The sequence below is a fragment of the Dreissena polymorpha genome, chromosome 7 (assembly GCF_020536995.1).
Source record: "Dreissena polymorpha isolate Duluth1 chromosome 7, UMN_Dpol_1.0, whole genome shotgun sequence".
Classification (NCBI taxonomy): Eukaryota; Metazoa; Mollusca; class Bivalvia; order Myida; family Dreissenidae; genus Dreissena; species Dreissena polymorpha.
Genome location: NC_068361.1, coordinates 14,483,631 through 14,511,518, shown reverse-complemented (window position 1 = coordinate 14,511,518; position 27,888 = coordinate 14,483,631). Strand labels below are relative to the sequence as shown.

General features: G+C 33.9%; 2 protein-coding genes across 6 annotated transcripts in view; one reads left to right on the top strand and one right to left on the bottom strand.

The window, feature by feature from the left end:
- LOC127839340 (BTB/POZ domain-containing protein 6-A-like) overlaps positions 1-27,888 on the top strand; it is a 170,368-nt gene that overhangs the window by 63,780 nt on the left and 78,700 nt on the right. The gene's annotated exons all lie outside the window — the stretch shown is intronic.
- Positions 5,330-10,732, bottom strand: LOC127839338 (uncharacterized). 3 transcript variants are annotated; one of them, XM_052367671.1, is made up of 3 exons: positions 10,373-10,732; positions 9,682-9,788; positions 5,330-7,147 (listed from the first exon to the last, which is right to left on the bottom strand). In XM_052367671.1, the coding sequence occupies exons 1-3, from the start codon at positions 10,518-10,520 to the stop codon at positions 5,792-5,794; spliced, it is 1,611 nt and encodes a 536-aa protein (XP_052223631.1). In that variant the 5' UTR covers positions 10,521-10,732; the 3' UTR covers positions 5,330-5,791. The 3 variants fall into 3 exon arrangements, with proteins under 3 accessions (XP_052223631.1, XP_052223633.1, XP_052223632.1); XM_052367673.1 differs by having other exon boundaries at positions 9,419-9,775; XM_052367672.1 differs by having other exon boundaries at positions 9,682-9,775.

Here is a 27,888-nt window from a genome sequence, read left to right as displayed (position 1 = left end):
TGAAACAGTTTATTGTAACGTGTGCATATTATGAGGGGCCGTGTGCAAAGTCATGTGTCTAAGAATTGCAACGTAAAAATGACGTATGAAACGAACACACAACGAATACATACGGAATAAACCGATGTTTGACGTATTATACCCGAGGCAATGAACGGACTGTCTAGGCGTTACCGCCTTTTGAAGATTGTATTAAATTTGGGTTTTTTCTTTGATACAAATTTCGATTATTATATGTATTTAATAATGCCCCAAATATTCGTTACGTTTCACAAGGTTTATATTTAATAACGTATCGCTTAGCACATTACCAGATGTGGAGCGCTTCATTCCCAAATATGTAACAATGCCATGTTTGATATCATATACAACTGTGCTGTTATTGTATATTTTAAGTATTATGTATCAATTTTTTGTGACATTATATTCTATTTTGCTTCGTTCATTAGAACAAGTTCGGTATTAAACTGTTACGCATGCGCATTTGCGAGTTTCCTAATTGCCATGTACATGCATGTTTTCGAATGTAGTTCGGAATAGAAGTTTTTATGTTTTATAAGTAGCTGGATTAAATATTATATTAAGTATCCACTTTAATTGTGTTGTAAGAAATAATTTATCCGGATTGCGATATATTCGTGCAAAAACTGTAAACTTAACAAAATACTAGACTTGAGTGGCATGTCAAACTTCGAAAGCAACAAGATTGGAAGATGTGGCGATTTCTGAAAGATAGAAACGACGAAGAAAATGGTAAAAAAATGGAGACAAATCAACGTAAGTTAGTTTAAGGTGGCTGCCAAAATACCTTACGAAATTACTCAACCTGCAAGCGTGAGTTCAAGCCAGGCTGTTAACAAAAACAGGAAAAAGTCTTACGTTAAGATAATTTCGCCAATGAATCAAACGAAACCTTCGATAGTGAACGTAGAACTAATAATAGAAAAATAGAAAATATTAAATCCGATATCTCGATCGGAAAACCTCATTTAGGCGTAGTCTACACATTAAACCAAACTATCAAGTATACCACTTACTTGTAATAGTATACAGTAAAACAGGTGACTCTTTCCTGCGCTATGAATAAGCATAAATACTTTTGTCTAACAAATAAAATATAAGACTACACAAATACTTTTCGGACAAAAAACTAGTATTTTCCCGGCATCATTTATTTTTGCACATGCATTCCAAGTTGATCCTCAGCCTCCACTTTGATTTAAATAGTTCAATATGAAACAACTTCTCGGATGCAGACAACATACTAGGATGCATGTATTCCCTATGAAATGTAAATACAGATAATACGATGTATAATACAATATACAATTCTTAATCTTATGGACATGGTATTCATATCCATTGAAATTACTTAAAAAAGAACACAAAACGTGTATATATACTGCACCGCTTTACAGATACGTGACAAATAATGACCATGTAAGGGCATGTCAGAGCAGAGCATGGGGGGAAAACGTCGTTTGGGAGAACGGCGTTTCAGTAATTGACATCCCAGTGGCCAAAAACTACCACTTATGTTTTCGTTCTATCGTGCATTTGTTTGTTCTTGTGCTCGTTAGATCATTCATTTATTAATTCATTTATTAAATCATTTTTTGTACAATTTAATCCATTCTGTATTCATTTATCGCATTGCATCGCCCAACACAAGCACAAACAAAACTTATCTCAAACAAACACACCTACAAACCCAAATTAAATGTTCATTCCTTAAAACCATTGCATTCAGAGATAAAACTGTTAAGTTTTTTTTCTTCTTGTCTCTCACTAACAAGAGATCATCCGTTTTTAATAGGTTTATACCACGGATTAATGTGTTTTACTTTGAAGATATTTATATTATTTTATTATACGAAGTTACAACTAATTGCCTGATTTTCAAACGTGTTACATGTAACGCATGCTTATAAAAGCGGTTGCGTTTACGGAATCATTAACGGATCCAGAAAAAGCAAAACGCACTAAAACACACGGTCAAGACATGCACGGCTATGTTTATGCAAATCATGCACAATTGGATGTGAATATTACATTTTTGAGCCAAAATTATTTCTTGAAAAACTAGTCAGTCGGCTGTTATTATGTTTTCCGAACACAACTGGCTGCTGATGATTAATTATTGCATAAACTCTATCTATAATGCACTCTGGCGGGGTGCAGAAACTTGGCAAAAGGAGGGCTTGAACGGGAGAAATCGTGTATTATCAAGGCGATTCACGTGCCGTTCAAGCCCTGTTATGTGTTTTTCATATCCATAATCTGGTCCACGTGCAGCTACTTCCCTTCTCCAGCCTTCGACGACTTTCTAAGCATAGATGGGGAACTGAATAAGCACCAGTTTCCTCATGCATGCAGGGATGATGACTATTTTAATCCACTTTTCAAATTATACCATCTGCACTCTTTTGACAACAGCTTTATTTTATTGGCAACGTCAATGAAGTTAAGGTTATTTACTCAACACTTTCAAAAGACTATGCTGTAAATGTAAGTGTTTATGTACCTTCAACGTTCTTGCTGTAAATTCCAAAATAATTTCTCATTACTTCCTTCGCGCGGCTGCATTTCAACTTTGCAGTAATCCACTGTTTAAACAAATTTTAAATCGAAAACTGCCTATCCGAAGGTAAAGCCTCGTAATTTCGGATTAAGACCGAGTGAGGCATATTTAAAACACAACCTTGAACTGTATTGAAATAATCGAATTATTTTGTCGATGTCGAATGAACAAAACATATTGTTTTCAATGTTATTTTAATTTATTTTGGTATGTGTGATTTGTTTATGCAATAATAGCGAAAATACACATTTTCTCGGACACGATCATCTACGGGCGCTCTCAAAATCCGTTCCTGCCCTCGTGCTGCGCACGAGATCATGTCCTCGAAAACATGTATTATCCCTATATACAAATATGGCTCAAGAAGCAGTATGTAATAGTTGTAAAGCCTCAACGAAGAAATGAACGCTTTTGAGTTCTAAACAGTTACCCATTTGAGTTTGTTTTTATTGCAAATAACTATAACGTATCCTTTAAAGTACACGGGGTTGTGAAAATTTACTTAAAACGAACCCCGGAGTATGGGCAGGTGCCTTTAGACGTATTTTCGTTACTCGGGATACATAGTGGTATACTTAAGAATACCCAGAGTACTTCCAAGTAGTACCCGAGGCGCAAACGTACATTAGAGACATAGTAGCATCATGTCTCCACAAACTGTATTATATTTGAAAGTACTAAATTGTTAATAAAATGTATTCCTTTTTTCAGTAGAGTAGGATGTAAACCAGAGTTTAAAACAGCATTATGTTGGGAGCTACAGTTGGCTGTGCTAATTTTACGATTAAAGACAGGGACGGGCTCTCAGTATAAAATATCTTTTATTTTAAAGGCAATTTCATTTGGTGAAGCGATTTTGTTAACAGTATTCGAACACATATTTAAACGGTAAAAACAACGCAATATTGTAAAATGATACATGGTACAATTGTTTAAAGTCAGCAGTTCATACACATGTATGAGATAAACTTTCTTTCTTCTCAATGACAATCACTAAAATAATTCAATTGACAACTCCATTCATTTACACAAACACCGGACAAAATAATCGGACAAATCACACCAAACGTGTTCCTATATTGAACAATATTTGGTGAATTAATAACATTATCATTTACGCTAGAACGGACAACCTATACTTTTGTTCCTAATAACTATCACACTTAGTATATGAAAATGTACATACCGTCAGATATAATGTCACACAGACACACATATAGGTCATTTTCTAAAACATAATTTTTACTGAGATATTTGTGTGCAAATAAAATCATAATATAACATCAAAACAAATGTATCCTTATATATAAGTTTCTTTTGATATACACAATAATTCCAACTAACAACCTTCGCCTAGATTTACGTAATTAAGGCCGGTTTTTCGCAAAGTGTTAAAAACCATTCAATTTAAAATCTACAAATTCGTTGGCGGGGAACCAAGGGAATAAAATTCCACATGTTTACATATTTTAGCTGATTTAGCGTCGATGGTTCTATTAAGCGCTGGGAAAACATAAAGATTTATTTAAGCACACGGTAAAACCGCATATTGTACCACAATCCGAAACTCGATGTCTCAATAGCAACGCGGTCCAACTTATATTGCATGAATGGGCTGTATTCGACTGTGGTCAGGATCAATTTATGTGTAAAAATTGGTGAGTACATCGATGTATTAATTTCAGGCACTCGGAATTAGTTGCTACGCCCACATACACTCTGATACTCCTCTCCCCCAAGGAGCTACCCCCCTACTAAATCTCTTTACATTGCCCAAGTGTTTTACACAATATCACTTCCCGGCACCTTAAGTCTTTTAATCTTGACTATAGCGATCCTCGGGATATTTAAGTTTCTCGAGGCATATTTTTCAATTTTAAAGGATTTCTCATGTCGGATTAAGGTTTCTTTATGCGAAAACAATAATAATGATAATACAACTAATAATAATAATTATTAGTTTTATTATTATTTTTATTATTATTATTATTATTATTATTATTATTATTATTATTGTAACTATTATTATTATTATTAGCATAAGTATATTTTTCGCAGAAGTAGAAGTAGTAGTAACAGTAGTAGTAGTAGTTGTTGTTGTTGTAGCAGTAGTAGCAGCAGTAGCAGCAGCAGGAGCAGTAGACGTAGCAGTAGGAATAGCTGTTGTTGTATCAGTAGTAGTAGTAGTAGCAGTAGTAGTAGTTGTTGTTGTAGTAGCAGTAGTGGTAGTAGTAGTAGTAGTAGTAGTAGTAGTAGTAGTAGTAGTAGTAGTAGTAGTAGTAGAAGTAGTAATAGTAGTAGTTGTAGTAGTAGTAGTAGTAGTTGTTGTTGTAGTAGTAGTAGTAGTAGTAGTAGTAGTAGTAGTAGTAGTAGTAGTAGTAGTAGTAGTAGTAGTAGTAGTAGTAGTAGTAGTAGGAGTAGAAGTAGAAGTAGTAGTAGTAGTAGTAGTAGAAGTAGTAGTAGTAGTAGTAGTAGTAGTAGTAGTAGCAGCAGTAGTAGTAGTTGTTGTTGTAGTAGCAGTAGTGGTAGTAGTAGTAGTAGTAGTAGTAGTAGTAGTAGTAGTAGTAGTAGTAGTAGTAGTAGTAGTAGAAGTAGTAATAGTAGTAGTTGTAGTAGTAGTAGTAGTAGTTGTTGTTGTTGTAGTAGTAGTAGTAGTAGTAGTAGTAGTAGTAGTAGTAGTAGTAGTAGTAGTAGTAGTAGTAGTAATAGTACTAATAGTTGTAGTAGAAGTAGTTTTAGTAGTAGTAATTAAATGATAATAATCATAATCGTAAGCATAGTTTTGCGAACATGTTGTATTTACAACAGCACAACTTACTAGCCCAAGCTGATGAGCATGGTCCCACATTAATCCTTTACTATGACACAATGCAAAACTAATCAGGTCAGAATCCAAATTTTAGATTATATACAAATACTTCCCCATTAGAAACTTTGAAAACAATGTTTTGTCACTAAAGGAACTTTTTCATCATTTAAGACATTTATTGTTTTAGCACTGACGAATTTTAACTGTATTTTAAACTCGGCTTAAAACAACCGCCATCACTTCAAAGAATAAACATCCGTTGACGGACTTGTCTCATTTCCTTGCTTATTCGTCTCCTTATATTCTGCAAGATGATATGCAAGTCAAAACATCATTCCGCCTTGCTTTGCATGTCTCTGATAATCTACCTTAGCTCCATGCGTTTCATGCGCGTGAATACATTACAATAATATTCTAATGACAATATCACCTATATCACCATTAAAGCCTTCTTCGAGCATCCTTTTGTGCAGCACGATATGTGTCTGTAGCTGGAGTCGTATTATCTCCTGCTGGATAATATCAGACACGTCAAAATCACCGTATTGCTCTATTCTGTTGGCCATCTCCTGCCATACTATCTCCAGCAGTGTCCTTATTTTGTTGAACCACAACATCGGCTCTGGGGATGCGATGATGGCGTGTCGTATCTTCGGCAATCTCAGTATTAACCTAGGACCTTCCGCCATCAAGTCCGTAATATCTGCTACCCATTTACTTTGCTGTTTTTCCGAAAAACTATTTGCTGCCATTAAATTTCTATCCGGAATCATGTAATATGACAGTTGTTGTGTTTCAATAGCAGTCCTAAGTTCTCCCAGTCCGTCATGCAGCCAGTGAACCAAACTCCGAGCAGAAAACTTGTTTTGTGGGTTTCTCTCAGCTTGCCATAAAACTATATTTTTTATCACGTACGATGTTATTTCTTTCTTACGAGGCCTTAAAACATCTTTGAGGATAAATTTAAGCAAAACGTACACTTTCGCTTGTGTGTCATTAAGGTTGTTTACAAGTTCTGTTTCACCGGTATCGAAGCAAATCCTCCAATCGATGTTCTTCCGCTCACTTCCTTTTAAACCTACGGGTGTTACGTAAGCACCAAATGACACGACTCTTTGAACTATGACTGGTGGCGGCCAATGGCGGTGTCTGGCGGCCCATCGTTCTAGAATGCTTGGGCAGTGACAACGTAGTGCTAATACGTGGTCCTGATTTAGTTCACCGTTAATACCTTTAATCATTTTAAGTGTTTCCGGAATCGATGGACCCGCGCGTTCGTGATGTACTATTTCGATTGGAGACTGTGTCTTTGTAGAAGCCCAAAATGTCGAAAATTCATCTAAGAATAAACCACTACATAATAGAATGCCTCCATATCCATTTTCACATAGAGAATTTATAATAAATCTAGAAGGACTACGCGAAAGTCTTTCTAGAAACAAACTACAGTACCCTGGATATACAAGTGTATCCATCCTGTACACGTCCATATCCTCTTGTAAGGTGGGAAGATTGATGCCAGCTTCCACACAGATGACATCGTTAAGCACGAATAAAAAATCCCAGTCACTTTCAAAATAGCAGGTCAATCCCTCTGCCTTGCTACCAGATGTGATGGTAGTTAAACGACTTGTTCGTGCATTACGCAGCCTATCACGCTCCTTGTACTTCTCAATGCGTCTCCGTCTAATCTCCTCGCCGTACCCAAGCCGGTTCAGTATAGTACACATCTCCATTGACACGCTTTCGACATAATTCTGACAACAACAAAAAAATCATATTATTACTAATTTAAATGCGCAGTATTAATGTTTTAAACTATACACACTTCAAATACACATCCCGAACGTTAGTTGAAATATATCATTTCCAACCATTGATGCAAAAAAGTGAAATGCCTGCTGATATACGATTACATTGAATGTTGAATTATTTAATAATACCATTAACAGTTCGCCGTTAAATAAATGCATGCACACTTGTGTATTTTGTTTAGTTTTGTGAACACATTAATTTGCATTAAGTTGCATTTGTAGTGTGTATAGACGATCAAAAACAGAACTATATTACGCGTATTAATATAGATACAGACATGTTTATACAGCAATGTGTTTGTAGTAGTCAAACTTCTTTACAGTTTAGTTACAGTATTTTTCCTAAACGTATTAATAGATTTTGAAAATAAAATGCATTATTTTAAAACTACATAACACTCCTAACTAAGGAAAATGTTGGTTCATTATTGGACAATCATACAAAATGTAATTTGAAGTCCGTGCAATATTTTTACTATTTTCCTCGGTTAATTGGAGAATACCTTGAGATCTAATATAGCGTTAATGTTTCGCTGACACACATTAAAGCCCATGTGTCTTAGAGGTAGCATCAAAGCTTTTGCTTCCAATTGTCACGGGTTCGAGTCCTGGGTAAATCCATACTTTTCGATTTAGTATTGTGTTGCTTTTACAATTATATAGGCTTTTTTGAAACATCGAATAATTTTAAGTGAACATATTTAAGGATATTGTTAAAAATTCGAAGATTTGTTCCTTTCAAGTGTACCCGTCTTAATTATTACAATACGACAATTCATGTTTGAACTTTTGTTTAGTTCTGTTTATACACACTAGCAAAGGGTATCCTTTTATTATCATGAGGGCAAATTACGTTAATGTTTGATTCAGTATCGTCATTGTAATGTTTGCGTGCATTTTTAGTGTTGCAATGAAGGCAAACAACGTTGACTGTAATCGAATTAGGCTCTTAGATATAAAACCCGAATAATATAGTAGTAGACACTGTGAGTTTAAAATAACGGGTTATTCTGAAACTTGAATTTTGCTAATTTGTTGAAACGCTTATTTATATAATTATTTTCAATGGCGTTGTACAAAACATATGTTTGTATATAAATTTGATAAAAAAAAATAAGAGTGATTGGTACTATTATGAAGCATTAAATAAAGGATTCAAAATCTAAAATCGTGTGATATAAATAAAAATGCTGTAAGACACTTTATAATAAAACAATGTCGGCTACAATATCAAAACACAGTAAAAGTAAAATATTATGTAAATAATTGATATAAATAGGGTTAAGACAATAATTCTAATGATATTATGAGCAAATTTTTTTGGGAACATAAAGACGATGTTTTTTCATTAACTGAAATGATACGTGAACGGATATTTCTGCACTCTGGCTGTCGGATTCCGCAGCTACCGATCATCTGTCACCCTTACGGACATTTCTTTTGGGCTTTAACCTTATTTAAACTATTGTGACTACAACTCACAAATAGACTCACCAAGTGTGAATACAAGACACAACTTAAATTTACAGTGTGACTATAAGACACAACTAGAGGGGCTAAGCGTGACTAAAAGACACTGCTTATACTACCACAAGTTGAAGACTGCAGACTTCAAATCCGGTCAGAACAACCGTCGCACTCGTAAATTATCATAAATTATAATAAATCTATACGCTGAGTCTAGATGATTATTTTTGAAATCACAGGTATTCAAATTAAAATATGTTGTATAAGTCTCTGATTCTGCATAGAATATTGTTCAATCTAAATCTAGTTAAATATGGTATATACTAAGAACAGCATACACAGAAAAGTAAAGAACGCCAATATGAGCATACTATTAATGGAACATTCGGTAAATATACATTTCAAAGTTGTGTTCAGACTCAATTTACACAAGTGTATTATAAACATTTTAAGTGCTAACACTTTTGTATTGTGTTGTTCATAAGACATGATTTCGGGAATTATACAACAAATATCTGAAAGTGTACATATTTTATTTACAACTGATCATCTTAAGTTTGGGCCTAAACGTATCATCGAGGCAGGACAGGAATGTATAACTAAATGGAGATGATAATCCGTTTGTATAATGTTTTGTGGTACTTTAATAGTTTTGCTAAACTATTAACATGGATACAAATATTTCCTGCAGACTAATTTGAGAGTGACGGCTGCACACATTGCTTCGTCTCTCTGTCCCTGACATACCTGAGGGTACCGACTGCACAGGGTGCTGAGCTCCTCCATATCTGCCTAACCCGTGGGTGACGAATGTGCCAGTTGCTGTGTCTGGAAATCCTCTCAATTAATAACTTATCCGTGTGCGACAGCTGTACAGGCTGCAGTGTCTTGTTTGAGAGTGTTTCCTATACAATGTGCTTTGTCTGAAAACATTTTCAACTCATGCCTTACCCGAGAAAGACGACTGTACAAGCTGCTATGTTTGGGATCGCGTTCAGTCACTGACTTACCCGAGAGTTACAGCTGTACAGGCTGTTGGATCGGGGAACGCTTTCAGTTTCTGACATGGTACGATCGATGCCTCCTTCTGCCATGTTCAGTCGGCTGCATGTACATACTAATAATAGTAGTTAAACAGTTAAATATAATGATAACGAAAGATAACTCACAGGTTAGCACGACAATTTGTAAGAAATTAATCGGAACCCTAATCCAACATATTATCTTCAGGCCTGAATAATTCTGTTGATCTGTAAGAGGATCCAATGTTTCGCAAAAAAATGATATTGCACTAAAATCGTGTTTAATTCCTCTATTTTTCACAACGACTTCGCGATTAAAATATGAATTTTCATTTCTTTTTTTCTTTATATTTTAAGATCAGCCGTTCCATATTTGATCATTTATACACATGCCAAATATTTGAATTCATTTTTATATATAAAATATTGATTGACAAACTGAAAAATATGACGCAAAGGACAAGCAAAATTTAGCAGAAAGTTGACACGCTTCAGTCGTAATTAAATACACATACTTTAAAAGTGTTTCGAAATTGTCTATTTCAAAATAATTTAATAATTTAATAAATATGTGTGACACCAAATATTAACTTTTACTTTAAAAATTAAACGTCTCTAAAATTAATTTAAGTAAACATTAACAATTCTTCGAAAGTTTGCTAATAAAAAATAAACTTACCGCGACTGAAATCACTCAATACACTCGAGCAGATTGTATGAATACTGCGTAACGAACATTTAACTGATAGGGTATTTGCACAGCGATACATCGAGAGAGATAATTCTCCAATGTACTCGGTTGAAGGACGTTTATATATGTTTATCATTTTCCCCCCACGATGAATGATAGTTAAGTTTTCGAAAAGTGGTGGTCACTATGTATTTGGCGTCTTAAATCTTCCACTGAATATACCGTTTCACTTATAATCGATACTATATGAAATATCTCGAAGTCTCGCTTCAATATTTTCGTACTTAGCTAACGAGGCTAAATTCGGAACTCTGATCAATGTAATGTCCGAACATCTTTAATTCCCATTTTGCTGATACATGTATACGCATGCTTGTTGGGTCGATTTTTAATGCCTACTTTAGAATTCAATATGCCTAAAGTTTGATATTCTTCTAGACCCTATAACGGATAGGCTTGCATACCAGATAACAGAGGTTATTCATTTAAATCATCATACACATGCTTTTAGGCAGGCATGGCGTTGTAAACCAGGCATAACTTGTACAATATAAGGGTTAACTGTTTGTATTTAGAGCCCCATACATATTATTGTGATAGCAATACTACTAATTCTTCTTCGATTTAATTTCAAAGGTCAGAGATTTAATAGTACGTGGGTTCCACTTTAAATTTGTCCTCTACACAGTTTGTTAGATTAATTCCCGTTTGGTCAAGAGTAGCCGTGCGTTGGAAGTTATTTATTTCCTTATAAGTATTTTGTGAAAACTTTAAAAAATCCGAAACTGCACAGCCGAGAGAGATTTTATTTGGCATGTAAAGGTGTTTCTCAACCTAGTTTGTTCTTATCTGAAACCACACGGGTTATGGACTTAATATTTAGTGTGTACAATCATGTGTTTGTCTTCTTCTAAGTAAGTTTAGATATTTTATCTGGGCTTATATTTAGCATCGCCCAATGGACGTATTCCTGTTAATAATGTATTGAAAACATTTACACAATCTTAGCTGAAACCACAAGGGCCAAATATTTGTTATTTGCATGTCACAGTGTATAGTGATTCACCTATAAAATTATTCAAATCACGTACCTGTGGTCAGTAATGGCTATATCTCAGGTGTCAATATGATAATAATATAAACTTATATGTGGAATATGTTGATAAGAACAATGAATGGTCAGTGCCGACATCAGTTTCACCAACATTTAAGTCACTGAATGTCATAGTCACACCGCCCATCGTTATACTTCGGTTGTCACAATAAAACGTAGGTCTACCTTGCATTCTTTGTCGTATGGAATAATCGTTCTCTAAACGAAGATAAACACGCTTGGTTAAATTAACGATCACATGCTTTAAGTGAGATTGTACGATTTTTATATCTGCTAAATTGTCAAATATTTATGAATTTATATAAAATGTGTAAACAACTATTATACATATATTTAAATTTAAATAAAAAAAAAGTTATAACTAAAATAACATGTGTCGAAAAATGCGAAATAAGCCAAATATTTAATTCCAAAATCGAAAATGTCTGTTCAGTCGAATTCGCCAGCATGTTTATCATGCATGTACGATGTAAATCTAAATTTAGTTTTACGGATCATTTTAATTTCCTGCAACGATATCTATTCATACGACACACGAACACTAGCTCCGATACTAATAAAAAGACGAATGCTTCGGTTATTGTAGGCAAATATGTACGAAATATCTTCGTCACAATCGGCTGGGGGCGCTAATTTGTCTTTGCTGCATTGAATGAAAATCGTCTTCAATGTATAATTGTTCTTGCCTATTGTGTGTTAGTGTAACATGTTTTTATCAATATATTACAAATGTACACCTATAAAAATCGTATAATCTCGCTTTAACGCCTTATACCCACCGTAGTAACGTTTCTAAGAAACATGCTGCTACATCTGGAATCAATATGATGGCTTTTGATTCGGCAAGTGTTCCACCAAACATGATACGTAACACGGAAGCTGCGGCTGGCGAGAATAAATTTGTGACATTTTATATGTGTGTGTTCGTTTCCTGCAACGAGTGTGACGTCACAGAGATATTCGTTCTCAAGCATCTTAAGATTCGTTTCAGCGAAGTATGCCGAATGCTGCCAGTTGATCGCCATTCCCTGTACGAAATATACTGTATAACACTTATCCGTGTTTTAGTCATTATTATTGTGCTACATCTTATGCATAACGCTATTTAACAAGAGTCACGTGCAAATATAACAATAGTTGTATGCAACGTTTAAATATAACCGGATGCTATCAGAATATTCGATGCGAGTACAAATTCGACGAGTTGCACCTAGTGGTGACTAAGGCAGCCTATAAATTACCGACATTACAACCTATGCACGCGGCAAAACGCTTTGATTTCGAACATCGAGAAACGCGAATTTAGTGCTAGTCTTTTCTGTCTGGATGATTGTTATGTCATAAGTTATGTAACTCACTGTTCTCAGAATTCAATTAGTCACACTCGAATTATTTATTATAAAAAAGAAAGGTCAGTATACAATGTACTTTATTTGTAGTTATATTTGGATAATATATGTATCAACTATATGCGACATCATTGACGTGCTGCAATGGGGTCAGGCGGCTGAGTGTCATTAAAAGTGTTGCTGGTTTATTCAACAAGGACTCTTTGTTATTAAATATGAAGACATATTCAGTGGACATTTTAGTTCGTCATTGTGCTTTTTCAGGTATTAACATAACACAGCTTAGTGTATCGATCAACCCCCATGCATGCTTTATTATTTAAAGCGTCTTTTTTAATCTTGTCACTATGTGTTAACAATCATATGTTAAACATGTTTTCCTGGAGTTCTTGGTATTCGTTTGCTTTCTTTCACGAATAGTCGGTGGTTGAAGACTTTCACTGAATTCAGTGCTTTGATTTGTCCTCTGTTACTAAGATAAACAATGCATATGTAGTCGTACTTTCGATTAGAAAAGAATCATTTTTTTACACAATATAATTCAAACATTGAGAATCGCAGAACAATGTGTTTGCAATTGAATTTCGAAGTATTACAAAATGATAGAATACGTATAAAAATTAAATGTTAATGGATTAACGTAAACAGAGTGTTTGATGCTAAAGGATTTATATTTTTCAAGTGGTAGATTCAGTGTAGGCGAAAATATTTTATTGCAGTCCAGAAATTAATGAACACCAAATAGCGCTTACTTGACAATGAAAACAACACAAACAAACAGCAATTATTATTCACAATGTGGCCACTGTCATGAAACGAAGCCTTGGGTCTTTTACCGCTGAGCAACGCCATTGGCATAAAACTAATCATCAAACACAAGACATTATTAACTGTGTTCTTCATATCTAGCAAATACGGGGATGAGCGCATTAAGGGTGTATATTGTGTAGAGAAAAACTGGTGCTTTTTGATATCCCAATCACATTACTTAAGATTCGAATATAAACACTCGAAAAATATGCTTTTTCACAAGAGTCCCAATATTTGTATTTTCGGTTTAGCTGTCTCAGACGGTTTGGAGCTATATTAAATGTGATATTTGTATGTAGCATGAACATAAACTACGTATAGAATTTCGCAAATATTACAGTTTAAGTAATTTCAACAAAAGATATGTATTAAAGTAAAATTCAATTAGTGTAGGTGATGTAAGTACACATAACCGTTTAAATATGTATTTTAAATAAAGTTGAACTCATGTTATCGACAACCATTCTAGAACTGGACATATTTTTGAACAATTGTATTTATTATATGTTATGCCAAGAATGCTATTTTCAAGCACAGAGACTACTCAAATACCCTGTCAATGGATTTGCATGAAAACATAGATTTAACAACGTATAAAATACTCGTTTCATATTTTTTGTGCCACAATATATTCTTTTTTATTCGTTTGCGAGACTGGCTTGGGGCAGTGTTGGACAAAACGCCGTAATTATGAGAACAGCGTCGTTCGTTATGCAAACAAAGTCATCGATACTAGGAGAAGCTCGATATTTGGGAACCGTACGATATATTTATGAAGAAAATGACATCCGCATTAATGTCAACGCTGGTTGTCTTTTATAAAGGTATTTCTGGTATGGGATCTATATTAACGCCTATTTTCATTGAGTCACACTCACATTCAATCAAATCGTTTCGCAATATCAATTATTAATGCAGCAAGTAGCGACTTGGTTATGCACGAATATGCGGTAAACATACGCACAGTGAAATAGTAATACAAAATTATACGGTCAAACTTATTTATCGAAGCGGACCGAAGTCTTACCATTTCTCCGTCCGATCTAGTTACTCTGTTTCGATCTCAATTCAAATTTGTCTTCGGTTTAAAAGCTCAATATCCGCATTTTACACACAGTATCGGCAAACATTCTCTATTACAATGTTTGTACCATCCTTGATCAGACAATTATTTTTGACTACCAGGATCTAAAACAAAAGTGCTTAGACTTTATAGCAAATAAATCGAAACGTGTTTTAAAATCGAAAGCCTTTGTTGAAATGTCAAAGGAATGACTGAAAGAGTTTTTAGGAATGAATAACCAGTGAATGTGAAGTATACGCTGCTTGCAAACGCCGGGAGTCAACGAGGATTGAATATACTGGAACACAGGCAATAGGAGAAGAAATTCGAAATGAATTGGGAGACGAGATTATTAACCTTATCAGATTTCCAAGCATCATTTCAGAAGAGTTTACGGATGTTGTGTCAAAAGACAATGTTTTAACTAAAGAAGAAATAATCACCGAATATCAGACAATAGCGACACATATAAATGTTTCAAAGTTTTACAGCGTACCTAGGAAGTTCTAGAATAAAAACATAATGAAGTGTGCACTAAGGACATCTTCATTATTTAATTACTTAATTAATTAATATTTACTCTTATACAGACAATCACGTGTTCTGGAGGGAAAATTTACCGACATAGTGGGTTGTTCCCGAAGATTTGTCCCTCATTAATAATATAAGTTTTAAATATTTACATATACATGGTTCTTAGTTGGAAATGCTTTAAATTATCAAATCATTTCATACTCATATAGACATTTGAGTATTTTTATTCACAGTTTTATAATCCCAACTGGTTGGAAGAGGCGACAAATGTATAGATGTCTGTGTTTTGTAGGTAATTTATTGAAGTCCTTTCGAACTTAATACGTGAAATAGTTGTATCACATCATGTAAATCGCTCTACAACGTGTGTTTCTTTGCTGTGGCATGTCGTGTAAAAACATTAGGACTAAAGGGCGGATATCTGTATGGATTGTTAAGGAACAATAGCGCTTAAGTTGGTTTAAGTAAATTTAAATATAATGGTCAATCATACAATTTTAATATGCTTATTGTTGTTTTAAATTGTGATGAATATGTTTTGAAACGATGAATGTTTGTTTTATTTACTGTAAGAATACAAACTTCAAGCGAAGACAATTTTTAATTTGGTTTACGTCCGGACCGAATGTTTTGCGTCGAATAATGTAATTTGGTTCATTTTTGCATAGCATAGCAGTGTTTGACCTCTGTCCTGTCTTGTTTAGAAATGCTTAAAATAAAACACAAACCTACTTTAATCGTTTTACAAAATGTGTTTAATTATGATCGACACACATTCTTAAATCCTCATGTGTTACAAAGTCTGATAATGAAAATTGTAAGGATTTGAAAACATTTACGCGGAAACATTTTAAATGGTCGAGTGAGCATATACATTGAAATGTTGAGATTAAAAATGCATCTGGTTTGCTGGCCAGAAAGAGTGGCAAGCCTGAATCGGCTGTGAAGAGAGGGCTTGCTAGTTAAATACATGGTCTACTTTGGACAGCTTGTTTCATTATGACCATTTCCAGGGCCTTTTGAAAAGCTGCGATTAAAGTATGTGAATTCATTCCCTTAGTTTATTGTTTCATGCCACCGCATATAGTTGATAACCTGGAAGACCCATAAGAAACCATGAATGTAGAGAACACACAGTGAAGTGACGTCATGATATCGTTTACGTTTAAATGCGGAAAATCTCACCTCTCAGCTAGGTTTGCTCCACTTTCTTTCGCAAGACCGGTTAGTGTAAGGACTATTTTTTTAATAAAAGTAATTAATGCATGTTATAGGCAGAGAGAGCTAGACGCAAGGAAACAAATAGGCATAATTGTTCAAAGTCTCGCTTTATGTCCGGGATGCCGGACGCGCGTTTTCCCATCTCCCCGAATCCGCTAGTGCAAACAATTATTGAATATGTTTCTAACAATTTATCGGAATAACACCAGCGGCTCTTTTCTTTATCCAAATAAAATACATACATTTAGAAAAGTGTTGGCTAATTCTTTAATGGGTTAAGTTTCAAACAAACTCGTTTTTTTTAGAACTCAGAATATTTCATTCAATATTGTAAGTTTAATATAGATCGACTTCATTACACAATGCCAATATTAAACGGTGTGTATCGTCTACACGCAGTAAATTTATATACATGTGTTTACACACCTGTTATTATATATTAATACATACAATGATATAAAGAGGCATGTGCAACTATCTAACAATCGTACACAATAAATAATATAGTAGATTATATTGAAGGTAACAAAATATATACAACTTCTTTCAGATTATTGTTTTCATCATGTATGCTACTTAAAAAAGTAACAAAAACAAAGCGCAAAACCAATGTTATGCATTTGAGATTTTAAATGCCATTACCAAAGGTTGTAGATCTATAAAGGACGAACTTGAGAATTACAGGTATCATTTACAGCACCTGCAAAAATTAGCTAAATGACATCAAATAAGCATAGGCCTTTTACGCTTATTTCACCATTGAAAGGGTAAACATTGAACATATTTAACAACTGCACAGGAGCTGATGACATAGATTATGTCATTTCCCATTGCACAAGACCTAAATTTAATCAAGGTTAAAATAAGCGAATTCTCTGTATATCACTATAGGGATAATACATGTTTTTGAGGGCATGATCATCTGCGGGCGCTCGAAAAATCCGTTGCGCACTCTGGCAGGAACGGATTTTGAGAGCGCCCGCAGATGATCATGTCTGAGAAAATGTGTATTTTCGCTATTATTGCATAACAAATCACACATACCAAAATAAAATAAATAACATTGAAAACAATATGTCTCATTCGACATCGACTAAATAATTCGATTATTTCATATAACGTCATACAGTTCAAGGTTGTGTTTTGCATATGCCTCACTCGGTCAACATCAGAAATGACGAGGCTTTACCTTCGGATAGGCAGTTTTCGATTTAAAATGTGTTTAAACAGTGGATTAATGGAAATTTAAAATGCAGCAGCGCAAAGTAAGAAATGATATATTATATTGGAATTTACTTGTCGTGACGGATAAATTTATCGTAAGAATAAGTCAGTGGTTTCATAGATGTTTCTTTCGTACAGGTATATCTCATTTTGATCCAACTAAATTGTCTATAAGTTAATACTGCCAACATATTCATGATATTGACACTTAAGTATTTCAAGCATACAGCAGAAACGTTGAAGGTACATAAACACTTACATTTACAGCATAGTCTTGTGAAAGTGTTGAGTAAATAACCTTAACTTGAATGACGTTGCCAATAAAATAAAGCTGTTGTCAAGAGGGTGCAGATTGTATAATATGAACAGTGGATTGAAATATTCATTGCCTTTATACCTGCATGCATGAGGAAACTGGTGCTTAATCAGTTCCCCATTTATGCTTGGAAAGTCGTCGAAGGCTGGAGTATTAACAAAGTTCATAATGACTTCATTGAATCCAGCCATTACTAAGGGAAGTAACTTCGCGTGGACCAGTTTATGGATATGAAAAACACATAACAGGGCTTGAACGGCACGTGAATCGCCTTATTAATACACGATTTATCCCGTTCAATCCCTCCTTTTGCCAAGTTTCTGCACCCCACCAGAGGGCATTATAGATAGAGTTTATACAATAATAACAATACTAACGCTATAATTCAGTACATATCAAACATGTTTTATCTAAGTTTTGAGAACATTTAACATGCTACACATGACTAATGGTTATGAAATGATATTTTGTCACCCGGGTCACCGTCTCAATAAAAAAATGATAACTTATGGGCAACTCGTGATAATTGAGAAAGTCTACTTCGTATGCTTTCATACATTATAACTATTTCAGCCGCAATACGATATATGGAAGACTGATCTCGTACTGGCCAATTCGTACAAATCGTTTACAGGAATGGGCTATCCAATAGTTATGCAAGCGTTATGTTATGACATATCGTATTCAATTCGCGCAGTCGTGCTTCAATAAATATAATAATTTTCATTGTAGAGGTCAGATCACATACTTTGACTTTATTCGCACTGTTATGGATTGGATACACTACATAAAAGCTCTTATTAAACTTAAGTGAAGATGTGTGATTTAACTGGATATTAGATTTAACTGGTGGAAAAGGATTTATGACGTTGAAGAAAATAATATGTATTTATATTGCGATTAAATTGAAACTTCAGTTATTCAATCACAATTTAAGTTATGAGTAAGCACTAAATTGCATCTTTATTCCTTATACACGTGTCTTAGGTATTTGCCCTATAAACTTTGTGACAAAGAGGTTCTTGGGATTTGTCATGTGAATGATAAAGATTTATGTCATAAAATAATTAAAACGGACACCAACTTAGATGTTAAAAATAAGTTTTTTGAAGAAAAGTAAGTATTAAATTTATATTATACAACATTTGGTCAAACTACTAGTCAATTTAGGTGACGAAAGTTATATAGGCGAAGCTAATCACGTAACTCATCATCTTTACTACACCTAAAATTAAATTATCGGCAGACAGCACAAAATCTGCGTCAATATATGTCCAAGAAACAAAAGTGTTGAATGAATTACTAAATATCAATGATTTAAATGTTAATTCCAGTTAGCTACGAATAGTTTATTACATGTCATGCAATTGTACAACAGAAAATACGATATAACATTTGACTGTTAAACTTGTATAAGTGTTGCAAGTTACATAAAGTACCTTTTGATAGATCAACTATCACTTCGACGCGTCGCGCGAGCTTCTATGTCCTAAATATCATCGTCCCTGTCTTTTTTTTGTCATTACTTGGTCCGTTTGCTTTCGCGCTTCCGGCAGATTCCGTTGAAAGATCGGGCTACGCCGTCACCATGTTCCTGTCGCTAGCCGTCTTTCTGACTATCATCGCCTCCGAACTTCCGAAGAATTCCGAACAAGTGTCCTACATTTCGGTGTACCTAATAAGCATGAACGCGTGCAACACCGTCGTCCTGGCAATCAGTTTTGCCCAGGTGAGATTGGTTAAAACGTGAGGCAGCGAGAGAACCAGTGGAGCCTTACCTTCGCTGCCTCTACCGCCTGTACGCCGGGCTTCGATGCGCAATTTCCGACGAACCGACGCGACGTCTCAACGTTGCCCATGTTTCTGATGCAAAGACAAAAGAGAGGACGCGACGAGAGATAAAGAATACATACCCGTCATGGTTGGAAGTCATGAACGCTTTGGACATTTTAATGTTCTGGTTGTTCATCATTATTACTGTGATTTGCACCGTGGTTTTGTACCTGGTTGCTTTCTTCGAAGTTTAAAGGACTTTAAGATAACAAGAAATTTGGTTTGCACAATTGCTAGTTCGATACAAATTATGTTGACGGATAAATAGCCCGCTTAACCAGAAATTGTGTTTTTAAATGTCCAATGGTAATAGCGAAATATGTAATCTGATCATAGGTACCATTTGTGGTATTACTTAAGCAGTTTATGTTGAGATGTTATAATTATAATGGACTTAATATGTGACCTCATGTGACACATATGTCATATTACAATCTCCACATTGTATTCCCTAAGTACACCGAGTTTTATACAAGATTGCTCAGTATATTTTAGCCGTGGAAGGACCCATGTTGCAAGTAGCCTTCTGTTCTACATCCTACACTTATATTTCTTATCAAACGATGTACATATGAAATACGTTTACATACGGTGCATATTATTACTCACTGTTCCTGTGAAATGGTTTTAAAAATGATGTTCCTAAGTAATACATTGTTAAAATGTGAAAATGATTAAACATGGTTAAGCGGGTATATTTTAGTCATGTATTTTGAATGAAATAGTTTTCATCTTTTGAAATATGCGTCTTTTAATGAAATGAACTGAATGTTTCTTTACCAAATGACCATCAAGATTGTACTCATTATGTATGTTCTACGCTATGCGCTAATCAATTGAAAGTTCATCAAGAGATGTTGACTTTTAACATGACCTTATATTTACACAAAATGTCAGTGCGTTTTTGTTGTATCCAGTTATTGTGTTAATGGTCGCACTGTATGGTAATTCTGCATGTTCCTTGCAATGAATTCCTTGCAAGGGCCACTATAATATTGTTTCTCCTAATGTATTTTCCGACAAATCTAAGACACATCTAAAATATTTATAATAGTTTTTAATTACAAAGGTCTACGTAATCGAACCAGGGACCTTTGGAAGTAAATTCTTACGCTCATCCCCTGCCCCACTCAGGCGTAAAAACTGGTCAATGAAGTTTAAAAGATCTTTAAATACTCATGTCAGAAAACAATTTTGCAAACGCTTTGTATTATTATTTTACCGATTTTGTTGACGATAATCTATTAATAAACCGATATTGATGATATTGTCCTTGATCAAAAGATACTTGTTTTTCTTTTTGCTTGTTTGAACAATATGTATGCATTCTATACAAAATAGTTGACATTAATTTTATACATGCTCATTTAAAAAATGTTAAACTAAAACAATCTCTTTAAAAATAAAACCCTAAAGTGAATACGCATTTGTACCCCAGCAATCCTAAGAGAAAGGAAAACTCAATTCCGGGGATTTATTTCGACAATGATGAAAGTATTTAGCTACATATCGATTATCCGATTCTAATGACAATATTGTTGTGAAATAATGCTTATGTTAGCCTTGAATCAATAACAAATAGGATCTGGCACGAGTTGTCATATCATACCATATTTTATTAAACGAGTTCAGGAATTTTGTTAGTAACGAATTTCCCGGACGAATTTAATAAAATATGGTGTGATATGACAACAAGTGTCAGATCTTTTTGATCACATGCTTTTAAATGAGCAAATAAAATAAATATTTACGCAAACATAATGATAAATTCAGAATGTTGTTTACATTTTATGACGTCATTTGACGTTGCAACGTCATTTCAGCAACATAAGAAAAAGCGATTGGTCAATCGAACGAAAATAAGCCAATGAAAACGCTTACAAAGTATATTACACATGTGTAAGATAAAACTATTCGTAATGGTTATATTACATGAGGAAGAGGGTATGGCATGTGATAAATAGTAAATATGTCATCAGTTTTGATAAAATACAATTATTTATAATTATGAGTAAACGCGGTCATTTTACATAAGCGCTATTCACTAAACATACAAAGACGGTTTGTGTTTTTTCTGTACTCAATAAAAATGCTTGTATGTTATAATCATAAACAACAATGTTCGATTTTACCCCGTATGAATACATCATTCTGAAGACTTAAAGCGTTTACACCTTACAAACAATAATACAGACACCGCATGATAGATGTCCACCATCTTCATTCGTCAAATCTAACCCTTGCCATATTTACATAGGTTGTTACGAGTTCCCTAAGCGTTTATCAAAATCAAATTCATTACAAAAAGCCCTTCATGCAAAGCATGGCAGGGGTGCCATTTAACAATGTATAGTGAGATACAAGTATTACAATATAACGCCTGATTGTATCTGCAAACAAGAGAACCATCTTGTCACAAAAACGTCCGTTTTAAGGGTCTTGCTTAAATTGATAAAGTATCATGGTTTAAAGATTATAAGTGGGTTGAAGAGCTGACACTATCAGTTGTGTAGCTTTCAAACTATTCAATTGCATTAATTCAGAAGAACGTGATATGCTTTTGTCCTACTATGATCCGCACACACATGTCAACCAATTTAATGTTGATATGATTTAAACAAGTTTAGTTGAAAGGTGAACCAGATTAAATAGATAATAATTCAAAATATATCATTACACAATTCCCCATGCGGTCTAGATGGTTACCATATTAATATGTTATTAGATGTCTAAGAATATTATTACCAATTGTCATGATGATCCTATTAAAGAGGCCTTGTCACAGATTTTGGCATGTTTTGAAGTTTGTCATTAAATGCTTTATATTGATAAATGTAAACATTGGATCTAAAAAGCTCAAGTAAAAAATCAAGAATATTTTTTTTTTTTAAAGTAGACCGCAGCAGGGCTTAACCAGTGACCTCCGGAATCCCGGAGTAAAAACTAATTAGACCGCTCGGCCATCCTGCCAAGTATGTACGAAGGTCGTATTTTATACTTTATAAAAGCAATCTTCGTAGTTTCACAAAATTAACAACAACAACAGAACTCTCCAAATTATTCAATCGTTTCGCGTTGCAACGCTTGATAATTTTCAGGTTTTTAAATCGTCAAAAGATGCATATAATTGCTATAATAGACCATGGTAAATATTCAGTATTACTGTTTCCTCACAAATATCACAACTAAAACGAAAATTTGCGAATCTGAAACAACTTTTTCAATTTTGTCAATTTACTAAACCGTGAACAGATCCCTTTAAAGCTGTGTGATTTTGTTTACATATACCTTCGCTATGACTTTTTATTATACTTCAAAGACCATTTTTCAGAAACGGGTCATGATATATTTGTCGGCATCAAACTGTGTCGTTATATAATGTCCTGAAAAAAACTACCAAGTTTCCTTCTGATCCGATTTGAACTGTTATAATTAGAGACCGGACACTGTTAAATTTGCCCTATGTTTAAATAATTCGATGGTCTACTTTCATAATTGATTCATGCTATTATGAGTGTTATCCGAAGCTATTATGCAAATAACTACTATACCGAAGTATGGTGCTGATCAGACTTTAATGGTTAGAAAATGTTGAATTTGCCATTTTTCGTTCAAAGGACATAAATTATTAGTAGTCAAAGCGATTTTACTGGTTATAGATATTTTCACACAGTGAGTTAACTTATTTTTTTTTTAAACCAACACAATCGCAAACACAATTAAAATAATTGTGCAAGTAAACATTTATGCTTCAGACTGTTATTTAAAAAAGATAAACTACTTAATGTTTTGCAGCATGCAGACACAAACTAATATATCATACTATAATACTAAATAAATACAGATGCATTGTCTACTTCTAAGAATCAATATTGTCACACGTTAATCAAAACAACACTGTGAAATGTGTTTTATGTCTATCAAATAAGATCGACAAATTTTACATTTCAACCCCACGCATGAGTCAATTGTCACCAAAATGCCCCTTTCAAATATCGTACCGATGAATGCATCGACAAACTAGCCATACTTCTTTAATCATCAGCCTACTCAATATAAATATAAGTGCCACACAATGGTTCAAAAACAAAACACATAATACTGTTTATTTGTACTGGCAGTCTATAAACAATCGTTATGGAAACACTCATGCACGTTAGGGTCAATACCGAGTACGTTGATTTCTTGGTTAAGTGTTAAGAAATTTTTTAATTCTACAAACCAGTCTGAACAATCTGAAAACAACAACATAAAGACGAGGGCGATTTACAATTGAATTGTGTGAATAAAGGTAATTATAAATGTTTGATAGACTATGCTTCAATGTATGCAGTTGATTCCTACGTTAAGCATGTGAATGCTTAAAACTCAGTGTACCTTTATTTTCAACTCTGATAACCATCTTGCTCAATTCTTCATTAAAGTATAAGGATCCAGGATTTGGCATATCGATATCGATGGTATTGAGAATTGTTGTACCTTCTGAGTGCACTTGACTCACTCTTTTGTCACCAAAGACAAACACTAGGCCTGTGGTTCCCACATGAATATTACGTGTTATTCATGAATGTTTGAATGAAGGATCACGGAATGTCTCTGTTACTGCTCAATCAATGTTCAGTGTACGAAGTTTTCCATTGTGTCTGTGTGTCAAATAGATTCGTTTCCCATCAGGGCTGACTCCAACTCCTACAACAAAATATGTACAATATAGACGGATAAACGACTACATGATAGTAACCATAATTTCTCTTCTAAAAGAAAACAGATTTAAATTAAGTTGTCAACCGTGCTATTGGCTTTTGTTTATAACATATTATATATAACTGTTTGAACATATTAATGTAGTTCACATCTAAAAGCAGTGGGCAATATTTTCACGAGATCGGACCAATGTTTTAACTCATTACCATACATAATTGATGTAACAACTGTCACATTGGTGTAATAAAACATATTTCTATAAGTGATAGCCTTTGAAATCAGGATTTTCCCATTTATCTCCAATATTTGCCAATGCATATATGCATACAATATTTTATATGTCTGACAATTTTTATAGAATGGTACAATGAACCTGTATTTCTAAAATACAACATTCTTTAGTTCGATTGAAGTGACATAGATACAACTCCATTTATATAAATATATTCTTAACTCTGCCTTGTCAATCGAACAAAAGAATGTTCTGTTCTCGATATCAAGCTAAATAAAGAAAAGTATTCGTAATACATTGCTTTTGTCTTTAACTAGTACATGTGTACCGCTTAAATCAATTCTCCGAGTAGAAGGTAGGCGAATACATTAATTGGCGAAATATGGTGAAGCGGGGTACTCATTATTCCGATTAATTCGACACAGTTTATATCTAAATTAACCCATTATCAATCGTCTTTTACGCAATGTTTGTTTATATTACTTTTCTCTTTGTAATTTTGTATAATGTTTTTTATACCATATTGTACCGCCTTTAAAGGCCATGAAACAGTTAAAAAAATTGCCAATAAAGACGTTTGCCTTGACTTAAGTACCATTTTGTCACGGGTTCAAGTCCACTCAAACGAATTCTTGTTTTCTTCTTAAATATTTATTGCGTTATTATTTGGAAACAAACTGTGTAATAAGTGTCTATGTATTTTTTAAAACATATAAGTGAAACAAGATTTCCTCGATTGAAATTGATAATGATGTTTCCGTTATCTTTTTTTGAAAAGCGTGACAATCCAAATCGAAATCATTGGCAGACAATACCATTGTGTTAAACTGTTTTATCAAAAACGAGATACATGTGGCTTGAGTTAATGCTTTTTAATCACCACTTGCCTGTTTGATTGACGGTGTGATAGAATATCTTTTTATGGATCTATGCGTCAACTAAGTAAGAACAATAATAACATTACGAACAATACCTTCGCTTTGTTAGCATGTAACGTAATTCAGGGTCTTCTTAGTGATATTATTTGGCATGAGTCGATCGTCTGATCTTTTGCACCCTTTAAACGTAGCCGAGACCACAGGAGCTTGAAAGTTTATCAAAAATAACGTCTGAGTTCATTATGAAAATAGCCCACCCATCCCACCTCTCTATACAGTGAGCTAGAGTGGGTGGGGTATTTTTATTATGAACACATACACGTTATTTATTGATAAAATTTCAAGCCCCTGTACCGAGACATAATACACTTTAATATTCTATATTGATGAGATACTTTCACCAGAATGCATATCACATGAGTAATAAGTTAAAGATACCGAACGTCTTTCAACCAAGCGCCGTGCGCATCTTTCTGCGCCGTTTGTCTAAAGTAAATACATGTGTATCGTTCTTTGGAGTTGGGAATAATTAGAATAAGAAGTAAAAGGTAGGAAGGAATAGAAGTCAGGAATACGGCTCGAACCAAGAACTGAAGATATCCGAATAACTCGGTGTCGATCGATTATGTTACTATTGATCTGGAAACAAAACCTAGACGATTCGACAAGTCTTGTCATGTTGACAACCAACTAAATATAGACAGGTATTACTCAGAACACACGTTTATTTATCAGCAATACTTGTAGGTATTAAAAACAAATTGTACATAGGAAAGTATGGCGTTGTGGATAAGCATTCTTCTTGCAATCAAACTTTAGTGAGTTCGAAACCGGCTCATCGTGGAATATGTTTATACTCTGTTTATAAATATATATTATTATGTTGGTGTGATAACGTTTTTGTAAATATTAATACATACATAATAAAATAATTATTTCACAATTTGGCATTATAAAGCTTCTGTTCAAGCTTTTTGTCAAAAAGTAGGCGTTTTCGGTCTAGAATGTAAACTTTCAAGCAATTTCATCGAATGGTATTGGAACAATATAGCAATATTCATGTTTCCTTTACACTGCATCTATGATATAGACATTGATATCTCATTGATATCTATGAATAAACATTGTGAATAATAGATTTTCAAATTGTGCGTTTTAAAGCATTGCATTTTCAAAACAAGCGTTTAATGGATTATTTTATGGGTTCAGAATGTCCCTCACTTAAAAATAGACTATTTTTAAATTTATATCACATTTCAAAATTATGTCTGTTCTTTTAAAGGATAGCCCACACTATAAGATTACTCCAACCAATCTTAACAACCGAGCCGCTCGTGTAACTTTTTAGTATATTGTTCGATACAAATTGCCAACTTGCCTCCGAATTTCATGCTGACATTGACTGAACATGTTCTCCCGAGGCTGCATGAAAAATCAGCTTTGAGGCTACCCAACTGATAAAAAATTAGCGAAATGTAAATTCAATTACATGTACATATTACTTCACTGAAACATCATTTGTCTCAAAACAGATGACAAGTGCTTTTTGTCCTCAAGTAGTCGTTTCCGGACTAGAATATACAATTTCAAGCAGTTTCATCTGAAAGATTTCAACAAATAGACATTTTCCATTTTATCCTGTAAAAATAGCACCTATGAGCTGATCTGTTCATAGATTATTTATCTTTATGACAAAAGTACTTTGTATTACCTGTTTTAAGCATCCGTTCTAAAAATGCAAATTTTCATGGATTGTTGTATGAGATTAGGATATTTATCACTAGAAAATAAACAAATTTTATACTTTTTTCACAATTTGCTATTTTTAATCATTTTATAGCACTATGTGTCCCAAGTATTGATAATTTTCCCACATTTGTTTACACTTCACAAGTTAATTATGCATCAATTAGTTTATGTTTATGCTTTTTGTCATAAAGAAGGCAATGCTGGACAAGACTATTAAAGTTCGAGCATTTTCATAAAACGGTTTTAACCCCCCCCCCCCCCCAACCATTTTCTCTTTACCCTGCACCTATGGATTAACCGTGTGCATTGTGTTTTTAATTGGCCTTTTTAAAGCATTCAATTTTAGAAACCAATGATATAATGGATTGTTTTATGCGTTGAGACTGTCCATCATTTGACAATAAACACATTTTGTATTTATATAACAATTTAATATTTTAGATTTTTTAAGATGCACTATTTTATTCCAAAAATAAC